Source organism: Acomys russatus, chromosome 16, assembly GCF_903995435.1.
Source record: "Acomys russatus chromosome 16, mAcoRus1.1, whole genome shotgun sequence".
Lineage (NCBI taxonomy): Eukaryota > Metazoa > Chordata > Mammalia > Rodentia > Muridae > Acomys > Acomys russatus.
In genome coordinates this window covers 5,664,317-5,687,909 of record NC_067152.1, presented here as the reverse complement: position 1 = coordinate 5,687,909, position 23,593 = coordinate 5,664,317, and the positions used below count along the sequence as shown (strand labels likewise).

The following is a 23,593-nucleotide window of genomic DNA, read 5'->3' as shown; positions in this document are numbered from 1 at the left end:
GTCTGGGCGTCCGAGTGCTGCCCACCGCTCTTTCATTCCTCCCTGCACCTTCTTCCCTTCACTTTTTGCCGGGGTTCTCTCTCTCTCTCCTCTTCTGTCCTGCCCGTCGCCTCCTCGCCTCACTCTCTTCCTCCAACCTCCTTCCCTGCCTCATCCTGCCCAGGAAAGTTTGGTACACCTCCCACCCCCTCACCCCAGGCAGGTCAACCCGGCTAGGAGTAGGGGAGATGTAGGAAGACCCGAGAGTTCGAGGGGAGGGGAAGCGAGAACCTGGTCCCCCCTGACAATATCCCCTCATCTTTTTTTGATTTTTAGAGTGGTTGGAATTTTTTTTTTTTTTTAATTGTGTTTTTGAGGAGGTGGGAGGTGTTTAGAAAAGGATGTGGGGATGGAAGGGGTAGATGAGTCAACCCTCTTACAAGATTCCAAGGGTGGCGCGTTACCTTTTCGTGTGTGGAGTTCAGGGGTTCGGGAGGTTTGGCTTTTATTCCCACATTCAAAGTTGGAACCTCCCCCCCATTAAGAATGGAGTTTTAGTATCCACTTGTGGCAGGAATCCTGGGGGGAAGGGGCCCTTTTCCCGTTTTCTTTTCCTTTTTCCCCCCCTTCTTATTTTATGTTCTTAACTTTTATTTTTGGCAACCCACACCCTTCCGCACACTCTCACCCAAAAATCAAACACCCAAGATCCTCTAATTTATCCGGATTGACTGATGAAGACATAAAGCTAGTTACGCTCTGTGTTTTTTGAGGTGGAGTGAGTGGTTTTTCTTCATTATTTTTTTTTAATGGCCAAATGACAGCTTGACCCAGTTTGCTTTCCAATCAAAGGGCATTTTTTTTTTTTTTTTGAATGTCTCTTTGTGGCACAAGAGCCAACGCAAAAATGATGGCGGCTTACAATGGCGGTACATCTGCGGCAGCAGCAGGCCACCACCACCACCATCACCACCATCTTCCACACCTCCCTCCTCCTCACCTTCACCACCACCACCACCCTCAACACCACCTTCATCCGGGGTCGGCTGCCGCTGTACACCCCGTACAACAGCATACGTCTTCGGCAGCTGCGGCGGCCGCCGCGGCAGCTGCAGCCGCAGCCATGTTAAACCCTGGGCAACAACAGCCATATTTCCCATCACCGGCACCGGGTCAGGCTCCTGGACCAGCTGCAGCAGCCCCAGCTCAGGTACAGGCTGCTGCAGCTGCCACGGTTAAGGCTCACCATCATCAGCACTCGCATCATCCACAACAGCAGCTGGACATGGAACCGGATAGACCTATTGGATACGGAGCCTTTGGTGTTGTCTGGTGAGTATCAAAAAACACAGCTCCACGTGGTTCTCACCCGGCAAGCCATCCTTCGTGGTGTACTCCGTGTTGACGAAAGTAGAGCAAGCTTCTCAACTCAGACTTGAGGAACCCACCCTCACTGGCAATGAGGCCTGAACGCATTGGCTCTCTTGGGCCTCTGCTATTTTGAGTCATGACTTTCTCCTGAGTGACAGGAGTTTGCAGACTCTTAGACTTGCCTGTTAAGAACCTCAATGAGTGTAAGGTTCTGAGTCAATGTGTTAAATGCCTCCTACAAAGACTTTGCTCATCTTTCATGTGTGGTAGTTTGCATTGGCTGCTTGACTACAGCAGGTGCCAACAACAGCTGACCCCCAACTTGATTTCTTTATAACAGCCCCCAGCAGAATAGATTCAGTGCAGTCAACTTTCCTGCCTGCTACATCTTTTCCTACCTTATTTTGTGATCTTGGCCCTTGGAAGAAAGGTAGGTTTCATTGTCAAACCAGTTTTTTAAAAAAAAAATCATCACTTGAGTAGTTTATTTTAAAGCGTAAAACTAAAGTTGGGAAGTATGTAGCTTGGCCTTCTGATAAGAATGCATTAAATATAGCATCACACATGCGTAGCACAAACGAGGTTAGTAGACTGGAGCTGTGCAGTGGCCCACATTCGTCGTAATGTGTCACTGACTATTGGCCAGTTGCTGTGGTGGGAAGTGTACCTTTAACTAATGAAACTGCTTTACTTTGCTAGTGGTCAGATATGTTTAAAAGCCTAAAGATTTGTTAGATGCAACATCTTTGTCTGCTTGCCCTTCTTAGGAAGATTGAATAAACTAAGGGGTTGTTTTGTTTTGTTTTTCTCCCAAGGATTAACAATTCCAGTGTGGAGAGATGATTTCATATTTTCAGTGCATGCAAAAATAGTCTTAATATCCAGCAAAATCCCCATCACAAGAAAAAACTCTTTGAAACTAGCCTGTAAACAATTGTTTTTTGTCTTTGTTTTTAAGGCTAAAATTCAGCTAGGTATTATTTGCATATAATGAGCTATCTTCCTATTTCAATTCAGAATTTATAGACTTGGAACCTAAGTGAGCTGATTTTTAATTCTTCTTAAAACAAAACCAAAACATCAACAAAAACCCACCAATGTGGAGTCCAGTTTTTCTCTGCTAGCCTGCAAGGAGGTCATTACTGCATTCTTGCTTCTCCAGGGACTGTGGGGCTTCCTAGTGGGAAGGAGTGAGGCCAGAATGGCTCCTGTTTAGTCGCTCTGTTCAGGGACCTGCCTGGTCCTGCTTTCCTCTTTCTCTTCCATAGCACCCTCCCCAGGGACTTCACTATGAACTTCCATTGCTTGCGTGGTCCTTGAGGATTTCCAAACTGTGGGGGATGGGAGGAGAGCAGGAGAAAATTGGTTTCTTGTTTTAACTCTTGTTATCATCGTTTTACAAACTTTGAATATCTGGATTTTCTTTTCTTTCTTTCTTTTTCGTTCTTTTTTTTTTTTTTTTAGATGTGGTTGTGTTTAATGCTGAAAACTAGGGATACAGAAAGGGAAACAGTTTTTAGCATTCTTAAGTATAGAGGGCTATTCACTACCTGTTAAAAGATGCTATGACTTGTAGAAGTTTTAACTTAAAGTTTATGGCAAGAGTAGAAAAAAATTAAAAAGGGAGCGCATAGCACCTCATATGGCAAACATTGCAGTAGTAGGTGTTAGGGATCGCTCATACCCGAAAATCCACAAGTGTTTGGGGTGAGTCCGTTCTAGAGATCACCGACTGCCCCTTGAACCGGGAACCTATCTCTGTTGTTTGCTGTTTGCCTTCCCTTACTGAATACACTGTAAGTTCCCTGAGGGTAAGAACTGTATACCAAAGTACTTTTTTGTAACTTTTTGAGACAAAGTCTCCACACGTAACCCTTCCTATTTGGCTTGATCGATGGGCCTCAAGCTTGCTCTGATCCCGCTTGCCTCTGGTTGCTGGGAATGCAAAGATGTGGCACCATGCTTATTCTAGAACAGTGGTTCCCAGCCTTCCTAGGGCTGTCATCCTTTAAGACAGTTCCTCATGTTGTGACCCCTCCAACCATAAGATTAATTTTGTTGCCATTTCATAAGGGTAACTTGATACTGTTACGAATGATAAGGTAGTTGTGTGTGTTTTCCAATGGGCTGCGGTGACCCCTGTCAAAAGGTCATTCCTTCCTCAAGGGAGTTTGGACCCACAGGTTGAGAACCACTGGTCTAGAACTTTTTATTTTTTTTAATCCCTTCTAGTTCTTATAGTGTCTTACTGCTTTTTTTGATTTACTGACTTCTTTGTTTTGGTGTAAACAATAGGCATTTCTTTCAGTTCTAGAGGCTGGAAATCCAGGTCTAGGCGGCAGTGGGTTTGGGTCCTCCTGAGGCTTCTTTCCTTGCTTGGTGGATGGCTGCCATCTTGCTGTGTCCTGGAATGTGCTTTTTGTTTTTTGTTGTTGTTGGTGGTGGTGGACTCTTTTTGTGTGTGTGTGTATCCATCTTCATTTCACAACCAGGGTTTGCTAGTTCTTGTGGGGATGTGTTTATCAGCTGTTTGAGGTGAAATACAATTTAGTTTGGAAAGGGGGAAGAGTACCAGGTGTGTGTTTAGTATGCAAATGCCTTTCTATTTTCGTATTTACACATTGATCGCTGGCTGTCTGAGTTGCTTATTTAGAATTTAACTGCTGGGTGACCTAAGGTTGCTAAAACTAGAGATTTGATAACCAGACCAGAATGAATTGCCAGTGCTGTACTGAAATTCCAGGTATTAGTGAGGGTGTTCAACTTTTAACCCACTAAAACAGGATTTTTCCTTTGAATTAAAAAGTTCTTTTTGCATTTCAAACAATTATTTCCTAAAATGATTAAACAGAGCATAAGGAAATCCTAGTGATACATAATTTAATGAACACTATATGTAATTATCTGCATATAGTCAGTTAGTTATTTTGGGGAGTATTTTTCTGGCATAGCTTATGTCAAGGAATTATATCCTCTTCCCTTTTATGGACATGCACCTTGGGCTACTAACTAATGGCCAAAAAAACCCCAGTGAATATAATTTTGAGGAGTACTAGTTAGTCTTCAGTGCCGCCAGGGAGAAATATTTGTAGAAATGATGCAGTATTTTACCATTCAGATTCATCGCTGAACAACTTGGTGTATCTGACTTGATTTATCTTTCTGCTGATTTTTACTAGTAGAATAACTTATCAGTCTTGGACAGTGTGTAACAATAGTGAGTTACCCATTAGCTTGCTGGTAAAGATGGTGCTTTGACAGTTCAATTAAGGTTTCATTAACAACTGTCTGCTGTGTTTTATCTCAAGTAAGGGTTCCAGCTTACCTGGTAATGTGATCAGGGGTAGCTTGAGATACATTCATTGCCAATGATAGATGTGGCTTATTGACTCTTAAAACATCACATATAATTTGACCTGTGTTATCAGATGTCAAGACTTTGTGTTTTGTGTTTTTGCCCGTATGGGCATTTCGTAATGCAAAAGCAAAGCATCAGCAGTAATTTCTGTCATTTGGTGAAGATAATATAAATGTATCCCATTGTCTATAGTTCACCTTTGCTAGAGAAAAATACTGTGTTTTAGAAATGTGACAATTTTGGGACAAAGTGCTTCAGGATCTTAGGACGTGTGTATAGTTTAAAGAATTGAGTAAGCTGACTACGTGAGAACAGCTTGAGGGCTGCTAAGCCCGGGTAGTTTTTGACACTGTCAACATAAAATATTGATTGAATTAATGTTATGTGCTGCCTTGATAAAAATGAGTCCAGAAAAAGCCTCTGCTTTATAAAATTAATGTTTTAGCTTTTGACTTCTCTGATTAATTAGAAGATCAAAGATCCTTGGATTCATCCAGCCTGTTGTCTTTGTACTTCAAAGCTTTGAATGTTTTTGTTTTCATACCTTTAGCAAGTTTCTTTTATCTGTATTTCAAAACTGCAGCATCACTGTGGCGATACTTAGTGACTTATCACTAAGCTTTGTGATCTTGATAGTTTACTCCTTCAGTTCCTCATCTGTGAAATGGGGATCATAGTGTCTATCTCAGAACTGTCACTAGGGTTAAGTGAGGTGATCCTTAGAAAGCCGTGTATCCAGGCTGCAGTAGGTCCTCAGTGGGCGCTATTGGAGCTGCTGCTGTTAAAAAAGGATAAAATGCTTTTGTTAATGTGCAGGAAGACTCTGCCTAGGCTGTCAGATTTACCATATGAAATCAATACGCAAATTACTTTAGGAGGCATGACTTTAAATATCACAGAGTATCCCCTTCAATTGTATTTTTGCCAGGGAGATTAAGAAGATGAAACTCAGAATCAAGGGGGAAATACTCTTCTGTTCTCTCAACTAAAGCAACAACAAGAAAACAGAGCTAGTGTAGGTGTAGTGTAGCAAGTGTTCTAGTCATCATGTGTGCTGTTGTAGAAACTGTTGGTGGATTTACACACTGGAAGAAACAAGTGAAGGATATCAGTGCTGTCTGAGTTGCTTTAGTGGAAACTCACTGGTTTTTAGATGAAAAGTAAATTGCTGAAGATGATCCCTGTGAGGTGTGGGAAATGTATGTGATTAAATGAAAATTATTCAGTGTAAACTTTCATGCATGGCAGAGATTTCCAACTTGTTCATCTTGTGAAAATTAGGTGTGTTTTCTGTAGTCCTCTTGCTCCATAAGTAAGAAATTAGACTTTAAAAAAAGGGGAATGCATTTGGGACGGTTGGGGAAAGTTCTGGGCTTAGGTACACCAGAAAGAGTAGTATACTATAAGTCTATCTCGTTAGTAACTGTTTAAGAATCTGTAGTATTGAGAAGTTTCGATACCATCACCCGACATTAACAGGCACTACTGGGTTGAGCGTGGGGCGGGGGTGAGCGGATTGGGGGGGTAGGTGGGAGTTGTCTTCTTTGTGCACAGAGCTTTGAAGAAGCCAAGCCCGGGCCATAAAAAGGAAATGATTGCTTTTCTAGATATAACAGAGTATCCATGTGAAGCTAGCAGTGTGGAAATCTATATGTTTAATGTCAACTACAAATAAATATACCTTTAGAAACTACATGTCCATGGTCATAAACAGAATTAGAGGAGAAAAGTTACAGTCTTATATTACTGGAACCTTCTCTTGGTGATTGAGAGCTTGTAGCCTGCCTGTAACTTTCAAAATGATTTTAGATTCCAACTCTGTGAAGATTATTTATATTGTGTTTTTTAAACACACAGTATAACAAAGAGTAATAAACTTGTTTCTTTATTGGAGATTAGTTTCATGATCTATTACTGAATATCAACTTAGAAAAAGACATTCTTAAAAAGAAAAAAGGACATTTCAAAACATTACCTTTCAAACTAGGTTAAATAACAGTATCTCTAACTGACTTCTTAGGCATCAGTCAGTTTCCATTTACTGTGCCAGAGGAGGAGATTTGTAAAATGCAGTAACTGGATATGTGTTTGAATATAGATTCGGTTTGTTTGTTTTTTCCTGCAAAGCATGACATCTGAAGAAATGTTATTCTTTGATATAAAATGGCCTCTACTAGCATACTGAAATGTTTTCCTTTATGACTTGAGTTTGTCCAGTTTTATTGACTTCTGTGGTGTAGTCGAGTGGCTGTTTTATTGTTGCTTTAAAACTTTTTTAAAAAATCAGGTTTATTGCTGTGCTAGCAATGTAAGAATCAACTGTGTATACTGTGTGTTTCCCTAATGTGCTGATTTACTTTATTTGATGGAAATTGTCAAGGACAAAGAAGTTTCTTCCGTTTGTCATTTAACCAGAAAATGGAAGGAAGCTGCTTGGTAAATTAATGTTTGGGTTTTAGTTACGATTTCCTGTGCATCCATAATACTACAGTGAATTATTTGTTAACTGGGTCATCTAATGCACATCAACAACGATTTCCTAACTAAAATAGCTTGTCACTTTGATCCTGTTGTTGCTTGTGGGTAGGTAGCACTGAGAGTGCCCCAGGCATCAGTTATAGTGCAGGCAGTGAGCATGTGACGTCGTGATAGAGCTCATTGGGAGTTCAGAGGTACCTAGCCAAGAAATAGTAGCAAGAATCCTAGCACTCTGGAACTACACACAGATGATTCTAAGGAGCAGCTATGCTCAGATTGAACTTTTAACAGGTCCTCGTGGTGGTGTGAGTGGTAGTGGTGTGTACAGGGATGTCTGACGTGGATAGTGGTAAGTGTTCTTATGCTTAGGTTCACGCCTGGACTTTGAGTTAGTTTGGCTAAATCTGCTGTCAGACATGAAAGTTTTTGGTACTGGCACTGTTGAGAGACAGTAAATAAGGATATTTAGCTCTATGGTTGATTCTGGAAGCCTCTGCTAAGCTGCTCCTGTCTGTTGTCTGTGGTGTATTGTACCAAGCTACAGGCAGTTACCTTGTCTTAGAAGGGTTGTGATCTTGTCTTGAAGGAGTTTGTAGTAACCAAGTAATTTGAAAAGTAGTGTCCTTACTCTCAGGTAGTTCATAGGTGGTGGCCAGCATGGTCTACAGAGCGAGTCCAGGACAACCGGGATTACAAGAGAAACCCTGTCTTGAAAAGCCAAAAAGAAAAAAAAAAGTTGAAATTAGTCTGGAAGATGAGCATGATGTCTCAGCCGATTCCCAAACACAGAAGCTGAGGTAGGAAGATTGCTGTAAGTTCAAGGTCAGTCTGGACTACACAATGAGTTCCAGGCCAACCTGGGCTCAGAATACGACCTTATCTAAAAACCAAAATAAAAATTCAACAAAGGAAACTCACCAACAACAGCCTTAACAGTGCAGTATTTTTACTTCATATGATACCTGTGTGTTGTGTGTATGTTACCTGTTCAGTAGTTGCTGTGCAAGATGGTAAGAACTAAAGATTTAACCTTCCTGTGGGAGAGAGATTTGTAAGTGGATAGTTATGATTCAAGCCACAAATTCAAGCTAGACTGTCCCTGGATATTATTGGGAGCACAAAGAAGGGATTCCTGTGAAAAGTGCGTTTCTTCCTAGAAGGGAAATATTCATGGAAGAAAACCTGCTTGTTGGCAAACGGGCAGCTTCTTCATGTAAATTTTGCAGTGTTTTTATGACAGTAGGTGGATGGGCTAGATGCAGACACCACAGCTTGGGGTTGCAGAAAGTGTCACACACGGGACAGTAGGACATGCAAGCCAGAGCCAGCCTTGTTGAAGCAGAGTGTGGCAGTGGTGAGAGCGCAAGAATCTAAGTCTTTTCATGAAGAAAGTAACACATACATGGAAAGTATCTATAGTATTAAAACTGCAAGGGGAATGACTGGAGGAGGTTTTTTAAAAATCGCTCTCTCTCTGGGTGTGTGGATGCCCAAGCCTACCCAAGAAAGATAAAAAACATTAACCCTTGTTGACTTAAGACATTATTACTTGATTGCCAGAGGTTGGTGCTGGGTGTCTTCTTGTGTCTTTTTGCACCTTATTTTTTTGAGTCAGAATCTCCCTCTGAACTTAGATTGGTTTTCCATAGCATAGGACTTCAGGCCCACACCACAGTGCCCTGATGGTTTGAGCTCTGGGGGCCTGATCGCGCATGCGGTCCTTATGCTCGAGAGGCAAGCACTTTCCTAACTGAAGCAGCCACTCCTTCCCCATTTTAGAATAAATCTCTGGGAAGCAGAGGCAGGAGCATCGCTGTGAGTTCGAAGCCAGCCTGGTTTACAAAGTGACTCCAGGACAGCCAAGGCTAACACAGAGAAGCCCTGTCTAAAAAACAAAACAAAACAAAAAAATCTTGGCTGAGTGTATGTGTGAAAAAAGACTGAAGCCCTGTAAATGGCAGCTATTGAAAGTTTTAAAGTAGAGAATGATGGATTAGGTTTAATTCTTTGAATGTGTAAATTAAAGGGTAGAGTTGCTAAGGCCTGTCTGAGCCTTAGGGGATATTGTGCTGTGGTGCAAGAAGTTGTTGGAGGCCTTACTAAAGCTTAGTCAGATAGGAAATGTACTCACCAAGAATGACAGCCCTGTATGGTAGGAGGCTGTCAGGAGACTAGGGGTGGTCGTTGGTCACATTAAAAGTCAAGGAAAATTAGCATGGAGAAAAGGCCATTGCATTTATCAAGGAGATAGATCATAGATGACATTTGAAAGAATGATTGCATCTGATTTTTTCCCCGTGTGTGTGTGTGTGTGTGTGTGTGTGTGTGTGTGTGTGTGTGTGAGAGAGAGAGAGAGAGAGAGACACACACACAGAGACAGAGACAGACAGACAGATAGACAGACAGACACACACAGAGAAGTTTTAAAATGTTTTAAGTATCAGCAGCACTTTGTTACTAACTTTTTTTTAAGCTCCTAAGTGTGTGTTTGTAGTTTAATAACCCAGAGCACTTGATGATTATAGTATACAAGATGCTGCTTTCTTTGGGAGAAGTTTATCCATTGATATGAATGGCACGATAGAATACTAAACTAAGCTTGCTAGAAGGCAATGTAGATTATGGTTCTGACTTTGCGATGAACAGTCCTGTGATTCTAATATAAAGTCATTATAAATTTCTGAACCTTAGTTTCCTTGTTTTTAAAAATCCTTTGTTTTCTGGGAGTTTTATAAAATGGCATTAATATTTTTTGAGACAGGGTTTCCTTGTGTATGTAACTCTGGCCATCCTAGAACTCTGTCGACCGGACTGGCCTCAAACTCAAGAGCTCTGCCTTGTCCCTGCCTCCTGGGATTAAGGGCGTGTGCCACCACCACCTGGCTGGGATCAAATTTTAAATATTCAGTAGTTCAAGAGATTTCTCTTCCTCATATTACTGGTTGATTGGCGAGGATTATACATGCTCAGTTAGGGAGAAAAGCCTGCCTCTTTGGGCAGTTAGATGCTATTATTTTCCTGGTAGTAAAACACCTTTTAGTGTTTTAGATTTCCTCCTCTTGGGGCCAGTGAGATAGCTTGATGGGTAAAAGTGCTTACGGTGTGATCCTGATGACCTGAGCTCAGTATCCAGCACTCACACCCTGACTCCCAGAGGTGGTCTTCTTGCTTCCACAGGCCTGCCATGGCACAGGCATGCCCCCCACCCCCCATTGCAATAACATTAACAATGACGATAATAAAATAGTCTCTCCCTACTTTCTTTTCCTCTCTTTCTCTTCTGCGAGAAATAAGACCCACCACTCAACTGTTGGTATGTACATGTTCCTTAGGGGCCTGCTGGTGGTCAGAGTCATCGAGTCCCTGAAGCTGGGGTTATAGGGAGCTGTGATGTGCTCAGCATGCTGGTAAACAAACTCAGGTCTTCTAGAGCAGCAGTAGGTGCTCTTAACCGTTGAACTATCTCCCCAGCCCTACACCACCAGCCTTCTATTTGCTTGGTTTCTTAAGTATTTAGAATGACTTTCATCATCATCATCACCACCACCACGAGCATCACCTTTTGACAGGGTCACACCATGGTCTCCCAGGCTGCCTTAAGACTCCCAGTGTTCCATCTTAGCCTCCCTACTGCTAGGACTGATTTTTAAAATTGCTTTCTGCATCCTGGGAAATGAACCTCAGGCCTGTGCATGCTAGATGAGTGTTTTTACCACTGAGCTATATTCTAGATCCTCCTTGTTCATTTTATTTCTGAGACAAGGTCTTACAAAGTCACCTAGGGCTGGCCTTGAACTCACTGCGGCAGCATCCTGCCTCAAGCTTCCAAGTAGTTAAGATTACAGGCCTTTTAACATGAGTCTCTGCTCAGGTTTTTAAAGTTTTAAATAAAACCTAATAGTGAGTATTTTGCCTTTTTTGGTGTGTCATCCAGATGACTGGGGCAGTGGTGTGCGTGTTTATATTAATTTGTAAGTAAAGTTCTGAAATTGGATAAGGGAATTACTAATTTGCAGATAGACTTCCCAGAAACTGGCCCTTGGCCCAGCCCTAAGGTTGCTGCAGAGAGGGACGCTGACTTCCAAAGAGGTTCTGCAAGGGAAGGAGCTTTTATGGACGCTCCCAGCAAAGCGCAGTGCCACCCAGAAAGGAAATAATGAAAGCTGTTCGTGTGGTTGTACATGCTCCTGAAACAGTGAAAACAAAAAGGGCAAAAGAAACAGGTGGAGCCATTTTTAGTAATATGCTTCATTGAACTCTTTATATTGAACATACTATTATTTCTGCTAAAATTATTAATGATGTATTTTACGTTTTTCATACTTAGGCTGCAGAAATCCAGTTGCTTAGAGCACATCTCTTTCTTTTTGGTTTCTCGAGACAGGGTTTCTCTGTGTAGCCTTGCCTGTCCTGGACTCGATTTGTAGACCAGGCTGGCCTTGAACTCACAGCGATCCGCCTGCCTCTGCCTCCCATGGCACCCGGCTGAACTAGGCACTTTTAGAATAGGTTTTTAGTAGCCACGCGTTTCATCTGCTTCATTGACCAGCACAGTTCTAGTCTTTGCCCCCTGCTGTATTTATAAGCACGTCTGTACCAGTCCCTGTTATGGAGCGAGGATGTTAAAGGTAACTTTAAAAAGTTTAAAGGAAGACTAAGGCCTGCGGGGTATAGGTCAGTTTGTCGAGGGTTTGTCTAGCAAGCACAAATCGTGGGTTTGATCTCTAGCACCACATAAATTGGTGCAAGCTGGCGCACTTCTGCACCTTCCTGGCAGTCAGCTGTGAGGAAGGGCCTCTTCCCAGCAGTGGATTTGGGAAGTGCAGCCAGTCATTAGTGACCAAGGTAGCACAGTCACCACATCCACGTCAGACTTAGACGAACTGGAACACTGCTCTTTGTAGAGGAATTGCCGTGCCTGTCCTGGGGTACTTGGGGGCATTTTCCTTTGCTCTGGAGCTTTCTAAAGCAGCAGAAGGTAGAACTGGTACCTGGTCCTGGCCCTGTTTACTCTCCATCCCAGTTACAGCAGACATCTCAGTAGGTTTCTTTCTTTTCTTAGTGTTGTGGTTGTATTGTTTTGGATAAGGGTCTCTCAGTTCCATCTTCAACTCAAGTAATAGAACTCAGTGGTGTCAGACAGCCAACTCCTTCCTGGGGAATAAACAGCACAGAAGCTTTGCTTATCTATTCCTTGACCTGAAATTCTTGCTTTGCACTACAGAGAAAGGTGAAGTGAGGCATTTGAACAAATAGATAAAATTAGTCATTTGACCTAGATTGCAGCTTTCCCCCCTTTCTGTCTGCATGGATAAAAATCATCCTCAATTTACATAAGCAGGTGATTTTTTTTCTCTTACATGCTAATTTTCTTAATGTACCATAGCAGAGCTACAGAATTGCAAATTGTGTAAGTAAATTGAAGCAAATCAGGTGACTTTATTTCACCCTACCATCTCACCTGTACAGAGGTCCCAAAGGGTGCAGTTACCTCGGCACCTGAACTCAACCGAGCTGCTGCTTTTATCCCACCCTCTCTTTGCCTTCCTCTCTTTTCTAGTTGTTTTTTTTTTTTTTCAGTAGGGCAACTATTTTATTTCCACAAGATTGGACACTTATCAATACAAATGTGGGAGAAAGTTGAGCATATGAAAAGTAATCTAGAAGCGAAATAATAAGTGGTGGGTGCCGTGCAGACCCAGGTGTGCTTGGCTTGGTCTCAGAATAATATGAGAACGTTTAATTATGCTTAATTGGTTGGCGTCAGTGTTTGTTCTACCAGGTTCTTTATAGTAATAGGGGTTGTGAATTTAGTTGGGCGTGCACTGTAGCCACCCTACTGTAACATTGATGTGGTTAAAAAAAAAAAAAAGATGTGATTAAAATATTTCAGTAAGCAATTGGTTTTAGGGAAATCATGAGGACAAATTATATCAATCCATAAACCTTTCTTTATTAAAACATTTCAGTGGTTGGGCAGTGGTGGTGGACGCCTACAATCCCAGCACTTGGGAGACAGAGGCAGGAGGATTTCTATGAGTTCAAAGCTAGCCTGGTCTACAGAGCGAGATCCAGGACAGCCAGGCTCCACAGAGAAACCCTGTCTTGGAAAAACAAAACAAAAACCAAAAACTAAAAAACCATTTCAGTGTTAGAGTTACCAAAGAGTTCCTTCGTGTTTTAGGTGTGTGTGTCTGTGAGCCCGTCCTTAACAGCCCTGGTGACTGATACATGTGCTTGCGAGTGCTCTACCTCTTAAGCTACAGGTCCACTCCCAGATGTTAGGGTTTTTGTTATTGGCACATATGGAGAATAAATTATACTCACTCTAGCTTTGAAGCAATGACTTGGAAATGAATCATAATTTTAAGCAAATGAAAGTTCAGCTTGGCGCCGGGTGGTGGTGGTGCACACCTTTAATCCCAGCACTTGGGAGGCAGAGGCAGGTGGATCTTTGTGAGTTCAAGGCCAGCCTGGTCTACAAAATGAGTCCAAGGACAACCAAGGCTACACAGAGAAACCCTGTCTCAGGAAAAGAAAAAAAAAGTTCAGCTTGGCTACCTATATACTTTTTCTCCAGAGTTTAGGAAAAGTAGAAGAGTTTGTAGAACAAAAGCCAAGAGCAAATGGAGGACAGCATTTATACAGAGGCACACTGTGGCTTAGTAGTTAGTGTCTGTCCTCTGCTTAAGTCCTGCCTCTGTCCCTCCTTAGCTGTGAGTGCATCGGTTTCTCTGTATCCCATTGTCTGCACACATTGAGTAATGCTGTGTGGAGGGACAGTAGGTTGTTGAGAGGCGTAAGTGAATATGTGCCTGGTGGTGTGTAAGTGTTAGTTACGCTCAGTTTCAGTAAAGGAATAGTAGTTCCCCCAAACGTACTAACTTACGGCAAGCTTGCCCATTCAGCACCTTTTAATGTTTGTTGGCAGATGTGTATGTGACTCCACTTGAGATTGTTTTCAGTTGTCTTTTGTTAAAAGTTGTCCTTATTTTAGAATGGTGCTTTCTGGGCCCAGCTTTTTTTTAAGTGAACAAAAGGAAGAATTTGCCTGTTTAAATCTCTCATTATCAAAGTAATAATGATTATTGTAGGCTCTCAGAAATCACAGAAAAGCTAAAAGAAAAATGTGTAGTCTACGACTGTGAGATGAGTACTGGTAACATTTTGTTGTATTATTACAAAGCTTTGTTTGTTTGTTTTTCAAGACAGGATTTCTTTGTGTAGCTGTCCTGGACTCACTTTGTAGGCCAGGCTGGCCTTGAACTCACAGAGATCTGATTGCCTCTGCCTCCCAAGTGTTGGGATTATAAGTGTGTTTCACTGTGCCGAGGTTTATTTACAAAGCTTTTATGGAGAGGGAGATATTAATTATTAAAGCTAGGATCTGGACCACATAATTTGGTATCCTGCTTGTTTCACGAACATTATAAAAATGGAGTCTTAGCCATTTGTTTTGGGAGCTTTAAATTCGTATAACACTTTAGAATGCATCTACCTACTTCCTTACACCCTTACACCGTGGTTGATTTAACACTCAGAGATGCTGACAGACTTGTTCAGTATCATAGCTGGCCGGTGGCAAACCAAAGCCTTTGCTTTCTGTTCTTACCGGTAATACTTATCCAGTTAATGTCCCTTGAAAATAGAAGAGGCCCCCATACAAAAGCATAGTAGGACCAAACCAAACAAAAATTATGCATAAACCCTGCAGCTAAAGTATCCAGAGGAAAACCCTAGAATTTAAAACACTATTGGTTCTGTATGTATCAGTGACTTTGAGTTTTGGTTTGGTGTCACAAGTGATAAAACTTACAGGTAAAGGACAGAGCAATAAGTAGGTAGCTCAGTACTAAGGAAAATGGTCTGCAACAGTGGTTCTCAACCTGGGTGTGGAATGACCCTATCACAGGAGTCGCCTAAGACCATGGAAAAACACAGATATTTACACTATGATTCATAACAGTAGCAAAATTACAGTTATGAAGTAGCAATGAAAATAATTTTATGATTAGGGTTCACCACAACATGAGGAGCTGTATTAAAGGGTCGCAGCTGAGAACCGAGAACCACTGGGCTGGGGACGGCTCAGTAGTGGAGAACAACTCAGTCTTTCCTATTAAATACAGCAGTGTTATAGCTATTTTGGATGCATTATGCCCCCCTCTTTATGTTATCTTTTAAAGATCTATTTAAGTGTATGAGTGCTTGCTTGTGTGTGTGCCTGTTGCCTGAGGAAGCCAGAAGGTGTTGGACGCCCTCAGCTGACGTGGGGACACTAGTAAACAAGCCAGGTCCTCTGGAGGAGCAGCCAGTGCTCTCAGCCGCCGAGCCGTCCCACCGGCCCCTCTTCATTTTTTGAAAAACTGTAAGACCCAGAAAATGCAAAGGAACTACGCTTTCATCTATCTAGATCAGCAATTGTGACTTCCGTTTTATTTGCTTTGAGGCTGTTTCTGCAGAAATGGCTGAGATTGAGTTTTGACTTAATTTACACTTGAAATTTCTGGTCACTGCATCAGCTCAGTGTTTCATATAGTAAGTTTGACAAGCTTTCCACTAGACAAGGATTTGGAGTTTTGAAGCCTGTGACTCTTGGAATGCTATGTTCTTACACTTAGCATGAAATCCAGTGCAGAACATGTACAGAATGGAGACATGTGCCAGTTACAGCTAAGCGTCAACAGCAATGCTTCACCCTGCAAAGGCGTTCTTTCTTTTGGAAGTAAGAGAACGGTTTCAAAACATGCATCCTGTGATCCAGTTTCATAGTTTTGGGACAGAGGACATGGTTTAAAAATTTTTTAAAGTAAATTACCCTATCATAGTCACATGAGCTGCCTCTGCTGTGATTTGTGTCACCCAACTCACTGCTCTGTATTTTTCAGTACCAAATAATTCCTTTGTTAAACTCATTTTCAGTAAATGAACCATTGTTTCCCAAAGGGTAATGGCTATTTCTATACATAGTACAAAGCCCTAAGAAATAGCTTTTCCAGTCTAAAACATTAGTTAATGATTAGGAATGACTGAAGTCATCTGTAGGTTAAACTACAACTGTGTGTGTGAAAGGGCAGCTGCTGCGTCTGCTCTGGCCACATGCTATCCTCACTTCACTAGAAAGGAGCTGACAGCAAGACTTTAACCAGGAAGTTCTTTTGGTTTAGTTGTGAAAGGGGTTTTCTGTCACCAACATAGTATACTGTTAATACAGAGTTTCGTAAATGTCTAGAACAAGGAGGTTGGAGTAAAAATCAAAATGATTCTGATAGGTCCACGGATACTGGTTTATTTGATGCAGTTAATATTAGCATCTGCAGATAAATCACCTGAAATCCTTCAGCAGGAAAGATGGAAACAGGAACATTAGGCTGTTTAATTGGGTTAGCTAAGGGAGCTGCCTCTGCAGGTGGGTAAGCTTTAAATACTAGCGTTTAAGTGGCGTGTGGTGGCTCTTGCCTGTAATCTCAGTGCAGAGGAAGCTGCAGTGAGATTGTGCTAAGTTCAAGGCTAGCCTGGGCCACAGAGTAAGGTGCTGTTGATTTAGAAAACAAACACACAAAAACCGAAACAAAACATCCAAGAATCCAGTTTTAAAAAAGATTATTTATTTAAATTTATTTTATCTGCATAGGTATGGGGCTGTTAGAGGCCTTAGAACTGGAGTTACAGACAGTTGTTGAGATGCCATGTAGGTGCTCGGAATTGAACCTGGGTCCTCTGGAAGGCAGCCAGTGCTCTTAACCACTGAGTTATCTCTCCAGCCCCAAGAATCTAGTTCTTATAGCTTCCATTTTCTTATTTCTTTTAATGTAGGTGGTCATTCTTGCACATAAAAGCTAATCTTTGCCCCTTTTTCTTTTTCAATGCTAATGAAAACTAAATGTCACCTCTCGAAGTGCACGCCTGTAGTTCCAGCACTTGGGGGAGGGAGAGGCAGGAGGATCTCTGTGAGTTCAAAGCCAGCCTGAGTCCAGGACAGCCAAGGCTACACAGAAAAACCTTGTCTCAAAAAACAAAACAAAAAAAGGAAAAGAAAACTAAATTGCACATTCTCAACTCCACTGACAGGGATACATGACAACAGCCCAGAGCTTGTTGGCTTCCTCAGGTGGGCATGCTTGTTGTTTGTGTGTTTGTTTAGTTGAAAGTTTCTAATGGAAGTCAGTGTAGGATGGTGGTTCTGAAACAAGAGTGCTGTTACAAGCTTCAGGGTCCCTACTTTCTCATGCAGTAGAAGGATTTCCATGAGGAGACACTTTTAATGCTGGACAGCCTCTGTGGTAGTGGTTTTGTGTGTATTTGTTTTTTAAAGAAAGGGCCCTAATCTAAAAATAGTATAGGATAGCCTAATTCTATTTCCAAAACAGCCTTTAATTTTGAAAAGGAAGTCTCTTCTCTTACATGTTTTTTATGATTTACATAAAGAATCCTATTGAAATGTTAAGGAAAATAGTACCTTCAATGCAGTGTTGGATCTCATGGTAGAAAACTGAGAGATCCAGTAAACAGAGACTGTTCAAAGTCACATCTGGCATCAAAGACATGCCAAAGTCCTCTGATGCTAGCTCAGGAAAAGGTTAGTTCTGAGCTTGTTTATTATTTTTTTTCCTTGTTTTTGTTTTATGAATTTAGGAATAAGTGGTGGCTTACAGCTGCTGACCCCCTTGGACAGATGGCGCTCAGTAGTCCACAGGTGTGCTTAGAGGGGCCTGAAGGCCAGAGAAACCCTGCTTGGCCCTTATGTACCTTAGAGGCTAGTCTCCTTATCTGAATCCTGATTTGCAAACACTTCCTCTCAGTCTGTGGGTTGTTTTCTCATTCTTTTGATGCTCTATTTCAAAAGCACTTTGATGAGGGATAACATTACAGAATTCTTCCATTTAATACCGAGTGCAGTGCTGGGCGGTGGTGGCGCACGCCTTTAATCCCAGCACTTGGGAGGCAGAGGCAGGCGGATCGCTGTGAGTTCGAGGCCAGCCTGGTCTACAAAGTGAGTTCAGGGCAGCCAAGGATACACAGAGAAACCCTGTCTTGAAAAACCAAAAAGAAAAAAGAAATACGGAATGCAGCGAATTCTTATGTAGTCACGCAACCATCACAACTATCCAGCTGTAGAGCAGCTCTGTTACTACCGTCCCACCAACACACCCTACGCTGTGTTGTTTAATTTCACTTATTTGAGGACTTTATATAAATTATAAAGACTAAATTTACTTTGTTTCAAGTGGCTTAGAGGAGAGTGTAAATAGAGTGTGTGGGACTTGACGATTTTTGTTTTTCTAATTAACAAAGGTAATAAGGAGTTGAAATGGGTTTGCGGTATTCAGTCTCGACATCTTAATGAATCTTTGAGGGAGCAGATGATTCAGGGTTTCTGTAGAACCTGTGCAGTGGGTAAATGCCCTTGCCACGCAAGCTTGACAGCCTCAGTTTGATCACCTGAACTCACAGTGGAAACAGAACTGCTACCCAAAAGTTGTCCTCTGACTACCACGCATGCATATTAATGCATTCATAGCACACAATAATAAAATTTTAAATTATGAAATCATAAAAAATTAAGGGATCTAAGTACTTCCTAGCATGAGTGCCCTATTTATTTAACCTCTTCAAGCTAGAGGAGGGGCTCAAATGGGCTAGCTGTGCGGCTTTTTGAGAGCCGGGTGTGGTGGCTTGCTTCTGAAATCCCAGCACTTCAGAGCTGAGGCCTGGGACCCTTGGGCGTGAGGCTAGCTAGCCTAGGCTCCATAGACCTTATCGCAAAAACATGGACATGGACAGAAATACTCTTTTGAAGTAAAGCTATGATTTTCTTTACTAGCTAAGTTTTGTGGTGTTCACCATTGCGTAGTATTTGCACATTTTCACCATTCTTTACCAAATAAAACTTTTACTTACTTATTTTTTAGTTAAACTTGAACTTTTTCTCCTGGAGTCTCCTAGGGGATCAGCTACATGAAGGTGAAGCTTTGTCTCTTCTAACCTTCATTGGCTGGCAGAAGCTCACTGAGGTGGGCCGGGAGCATAAACTTAGCACTTTGTATATGAAGAGTTGGGCCACAGAGGTTGGTGTTGATGCTCAGGATGAAGAACAGAAGGATTGTGTGGTCTGAATCAGTGATGGAAGCAACAGTTTTCCCATAAAGCAAGGTAGACACCTTGCTTGCTGCATGACCAGGCCACCTGCTATTGAATAAGAGGCGCTCCTGGCATAGACCCAGGAGAACTGGAGAGAGTGCACAAATCTGTTTGGTGTCTCCTAGAGGACAATCTGAGTGATCTCAACTTGACTCATACTGAGAAGGAGAGTGTCTTCCTGAATTTACAGATAACCACTTTACTTCATCTGTGACTCTACTGGCTAGTTTTATTTTAACTTGATACAAGCTAGAGTCATCTGAAAGGAGAGAACTTCCTCTAAGAGAAATGCATTTATAAGAACAGCCTGTAGGGTATTTTTAAAATTAGCCCATTGTAGGTGGTGCCATGCTTGGCCTGGAGGTCCTGGGTTCTATAAGAAAGGAGGCTGAATAAGCCAGTAAGCAGCTCCCCTCCATGGCCTCTGCATCAGCTCCTGCCTCCAGGTTCCTGCCCTGCCTGAGTTCCTCCTGTCCTCACTGCTTTTGATGATGAATTGGTATACGCAATAAACCCTTACCTTCCCAGGTTGCTTTTGGTGCTTTAGTATGTCAGTAGTAACCCTAACTAAAACAGTGGCCGAAAAGAGCTTGCAGGACCTAGAACTTTCTCTCTAATCAAAACATCTAACAATCTTTTGTCCAAAATCTCTTAAAAAGACAAGAAACCCAGAACGAAAGTACCCAAGACTCAGCCTCTCAGAATTTTAATACTGATTGAGCACTAGTTGTTTGTATGTATGTATGTATGTATGTATGTATGTGTGTATGTGTGTGTGTATGCACACACATGTATACATGCACAACATGCTAAGACAAATAATGAGGGTGCTGCAGAATACTTAAACTTTTAGCCAAGACATTGATGGAAGACAAAGAAAAGCCCAAGGAACAGAGTGCAGACATAGTCCTTGCTGTCATTTGTTTCCTAAAAAGTGTTTGCTGAAATGACCTCCTAGAGAGAGCATAATATTATAATCTAAAAGTCTTTATGTTGCTTCTGTTTGTCTTCTGTATAAATAAAGTTCATAATTCTGGTCTCAATGGTGTTGTTTGTAGAGTCTGACTTATGGAAGTTTTACCCATTTGTCCTCATGGAAGTTTGCTTCATAGTGTGGAATATCTTGTTCCTCATTCTTGGGATTTTTATGACAAATGCGGATTAATAGAAAGGAATTAGGATCAAATGAGAACCCTGGGAAGTGTACTTTAGCTAAGAAATATGTGAGGGAAATGGGAAAAAGAGTTTTACTTACGTGTTGAAAAACGGCAAGCCTTGGCTGGGCATTGGTGGTGCACGCCTTTAATCCCAGCACTAGGGAGGCAGAGGCAGGAGGATAGCTGTGAGTTTGAGGCCAGCCTGGTCTACAAAGCAAGTCCAGGACAACCAAGGCTACACAGGGAAACCCTGTCTTGAAAAAAAAAAATAAATAAACGAACGAATAAATAAGTAAGTAAATTAATAAATAAAACAAAAACCCCAAACACAGTTGTAGGAATTTGTAACATTATCGATAATTTGGATGATGAGATAGAAAGTTTATCAGGTTTTTAGATTATTAGGAGCCAAGAAAGATGGTTGTAAACATGGTAGATGATAGCTGTTCAGCATAGTGTAAGAGTGCCAGGCAGAAATCAGTGGGTAGAAATGTAATCAAAGGACCTGTTTGAACTTGGTATTATCTTTAGGTTAGGAGCTATATTTGTTGAAGATCTGTACTGGCTTTGAACATTAAGGATAAACTGGAAATAATGTAATGTACAGGGAAGGCAGACATGAACCATTATTTTTAAGTTCTTGGGATTCAAATTCTGTTTCTTACTGGTGGTGTAATTTTTAGGTAAATTGGCTTTACTACATTGTATCTCTGTTTCCTCGTCTATAAAATAGAGACTGTAATGGTATTTATCTCAGGTTTTTGTGAACATTCAATGTAATAATGGTCATAAAATGCTTCAGTGTTTTATTCATAGTAAACATCGAGGCATGAACTGCTCATACTGTTGTTTGTCAGCACGTCTCACCCTGGCTTTGTGGAGCAGAGTGAGTGATTGTGCTAACTCGTCTCGTGGATGAGGCTAGTGAGGCTTTCCTGGCACTGCCCCTACCTGGAGGAGTCATAAATGCTTGAATATGTGTAAATAAGTTACAGTTAAAGTATGCGTTCAGGGCTTGGGGTGTAGCTCAGTGGCAGAGTGTTTGCCTAGCATATGAAGAGCACATGACAGAATAAATGCAGAGCTATGTACAGGATGCTTATTGTGGAAGGACATGGGGGAGATACACAGGACTTCAGTTTTGGTGGTTCTAAAAGGACACATTTCCAGCATTACACTGTGCATGGTATCTTGGTAGTTATGGTGACTTTTTTTTTTTTTTTTAAATAAGGTTCAATTAAGGGAGTGGCGTCTCCATGAGGTTTTGTTGATGAAAGGATGTAGGCATCTTTTGATCCATCCTTCTGATGTTGCAGCGTGGCATTGCCATCTACAAAGCTTACTTGAGACCCTCGCAATCAAAAAGTGCTTTTAAAGATTTATTTATTTATTGTATGAGTTCCCTGTTTACATGTACACCTGCATCAGATCTCATTACAGATGGCTGTGGGCCACCATGTGGTTGCTGGGAATTGAACTCAGGACCTCTGGAAGAGCAGTCAGTGCTCTTAACCGCTGAGCCATCTCTCCAGCCCCTCAAAAAAAATTTAATTACAAAAAGTGGGGCTCAGTGGCTAAGAGCTCTTGTTGTTCTTCATAAGGAAAGTGTTTTTTCCATAAGCAAAACAAGGTTAAGGACCCATCACCCAAATTAGGTGGCTCACAACCACTTGCAACTCCAATTCCAGGAAGTCTGACACTCTCTTCTGCATACACACCAACCTTCACGAATTTCAAGAAAAAAAATTCTCAGTGTTAATGATGTTTATGATTTTGTGTTGAGCTACATTCATAGATGATTGGCATATGTGTCCCAAAGACCACAGAATTAAAAAAAAAAATTACAGTGTAGAAGAACATATTTGTACACTATACATCTGAAAGATCACACAGCTAGCCTATCCTAAAGGCCACTCAGAACCTGGGGCTGCGCTGGGATGTAGCTCAGGAGCAGAGACTCCTGCGTGTGCAAGGCAGCTGGCCACATCCTCAGCATTGCCAAAGGAAAACAGACCTTAAAAGTGGGCAAAGGCTCGAATAAAATAGGAGAAATATGTACTACACGTCTGTCAACGTCGCAGCACTTAAAGAGAAAAATCATAGTTTGTAAAGCTGCCATCACTAGTAGACAATGAAGGTAGAGGTCAGGTTAGAACCTAGGGAAAGGGGCAGAACTTCAGACAGCCAAGTGAGCAGTCAGGAAAAGAACGAACTTGAGCCTGCACCAACTCTTGAGAGAACTTGGCTTGTAGAGATGGCCCAGAGGGTTAAGAACACTGTCTATTCTTCCAGAGTTCCTGAGTTCAATTCCCAGCAACCACATGATGGCTCACAGCCATCTGTAATGAGGTGTGGTGCCTGCAGGTGTACATGCAGCTAGAGCGTTCATATATATTTGGGGGGGGGGGAGGAAGGACTTGTGAGAACTTTGAGAGTCCACCCAGCCAAGAGTATAAATATAAAATTATGAGCCACATCCATAAAGAAATTTCAGTGTCCGGAGATGAGTTCCATGCAAGTTACAGGATATATGTTTTCATGCCACTACCAATCTGCCATAAGATCTGGGTGCACAGCACTCGGGAGACAGAGGCAGACAGATCTCAGTGAGTTCGAGGCCAGCCTGGTCTACAAAGTGAGTCCAGGACAGCCAAGGCTACACAGAGAAACCCTGACTAGAAAAATTAATAAATAAATTTCTTTTTTTGACAGCATAATTAAATCTTTTCTTACTTTCCTTTCTCCAAATACTCCCATATACCTTTCCTTGTTCTTTTTCAAATTCATGGCTTCTTTTATCAATGTTATACGTATATGGGCATATGTTACATATCTACAAATGAATATATATACATATGTACACACAGACACACATATGTACATGTAACATTAATAAAAGAGGCCATTGATATAATTGATAGAATTAATATATTCTTAAATACAACTGTCTCAGTCTGTATAATGTTACTTGTATGTCTATATGTATATATATACATATGTATATATATAATATATATATATATATATATATATTTTTTTTTTAAAGGGGTGATCATTTGATATTGGATAACCAGCTGGTGTGTCCTACCCTGGGGAAGACTTTCTCCCA

General features: G+C 41.5%; 1 protein-coding gene across 1 annotated transcript in view; it reads left to right on the top strand.

Moving 5' to 3' along the window:
• Positions 1-302: 302 nt before the first annotated feature.
• Positions 303-23,593, top strand: part of Nlk (nemo like kinase) — a 122,834-nt gene continuing 99,543 nt past the window's right edge. Inside the window, exon 1 of the mRNA XM_051158059.1 lies at positions 303-1,311. Coding sequence (XP_051014016.1) covers positions 854-1,311 — 458 coding nt within the window. The 5' untranslated portion in view covers positions 303-853. The remainder of the gene's footprint in view (positions 1,312-23,593) is intronic.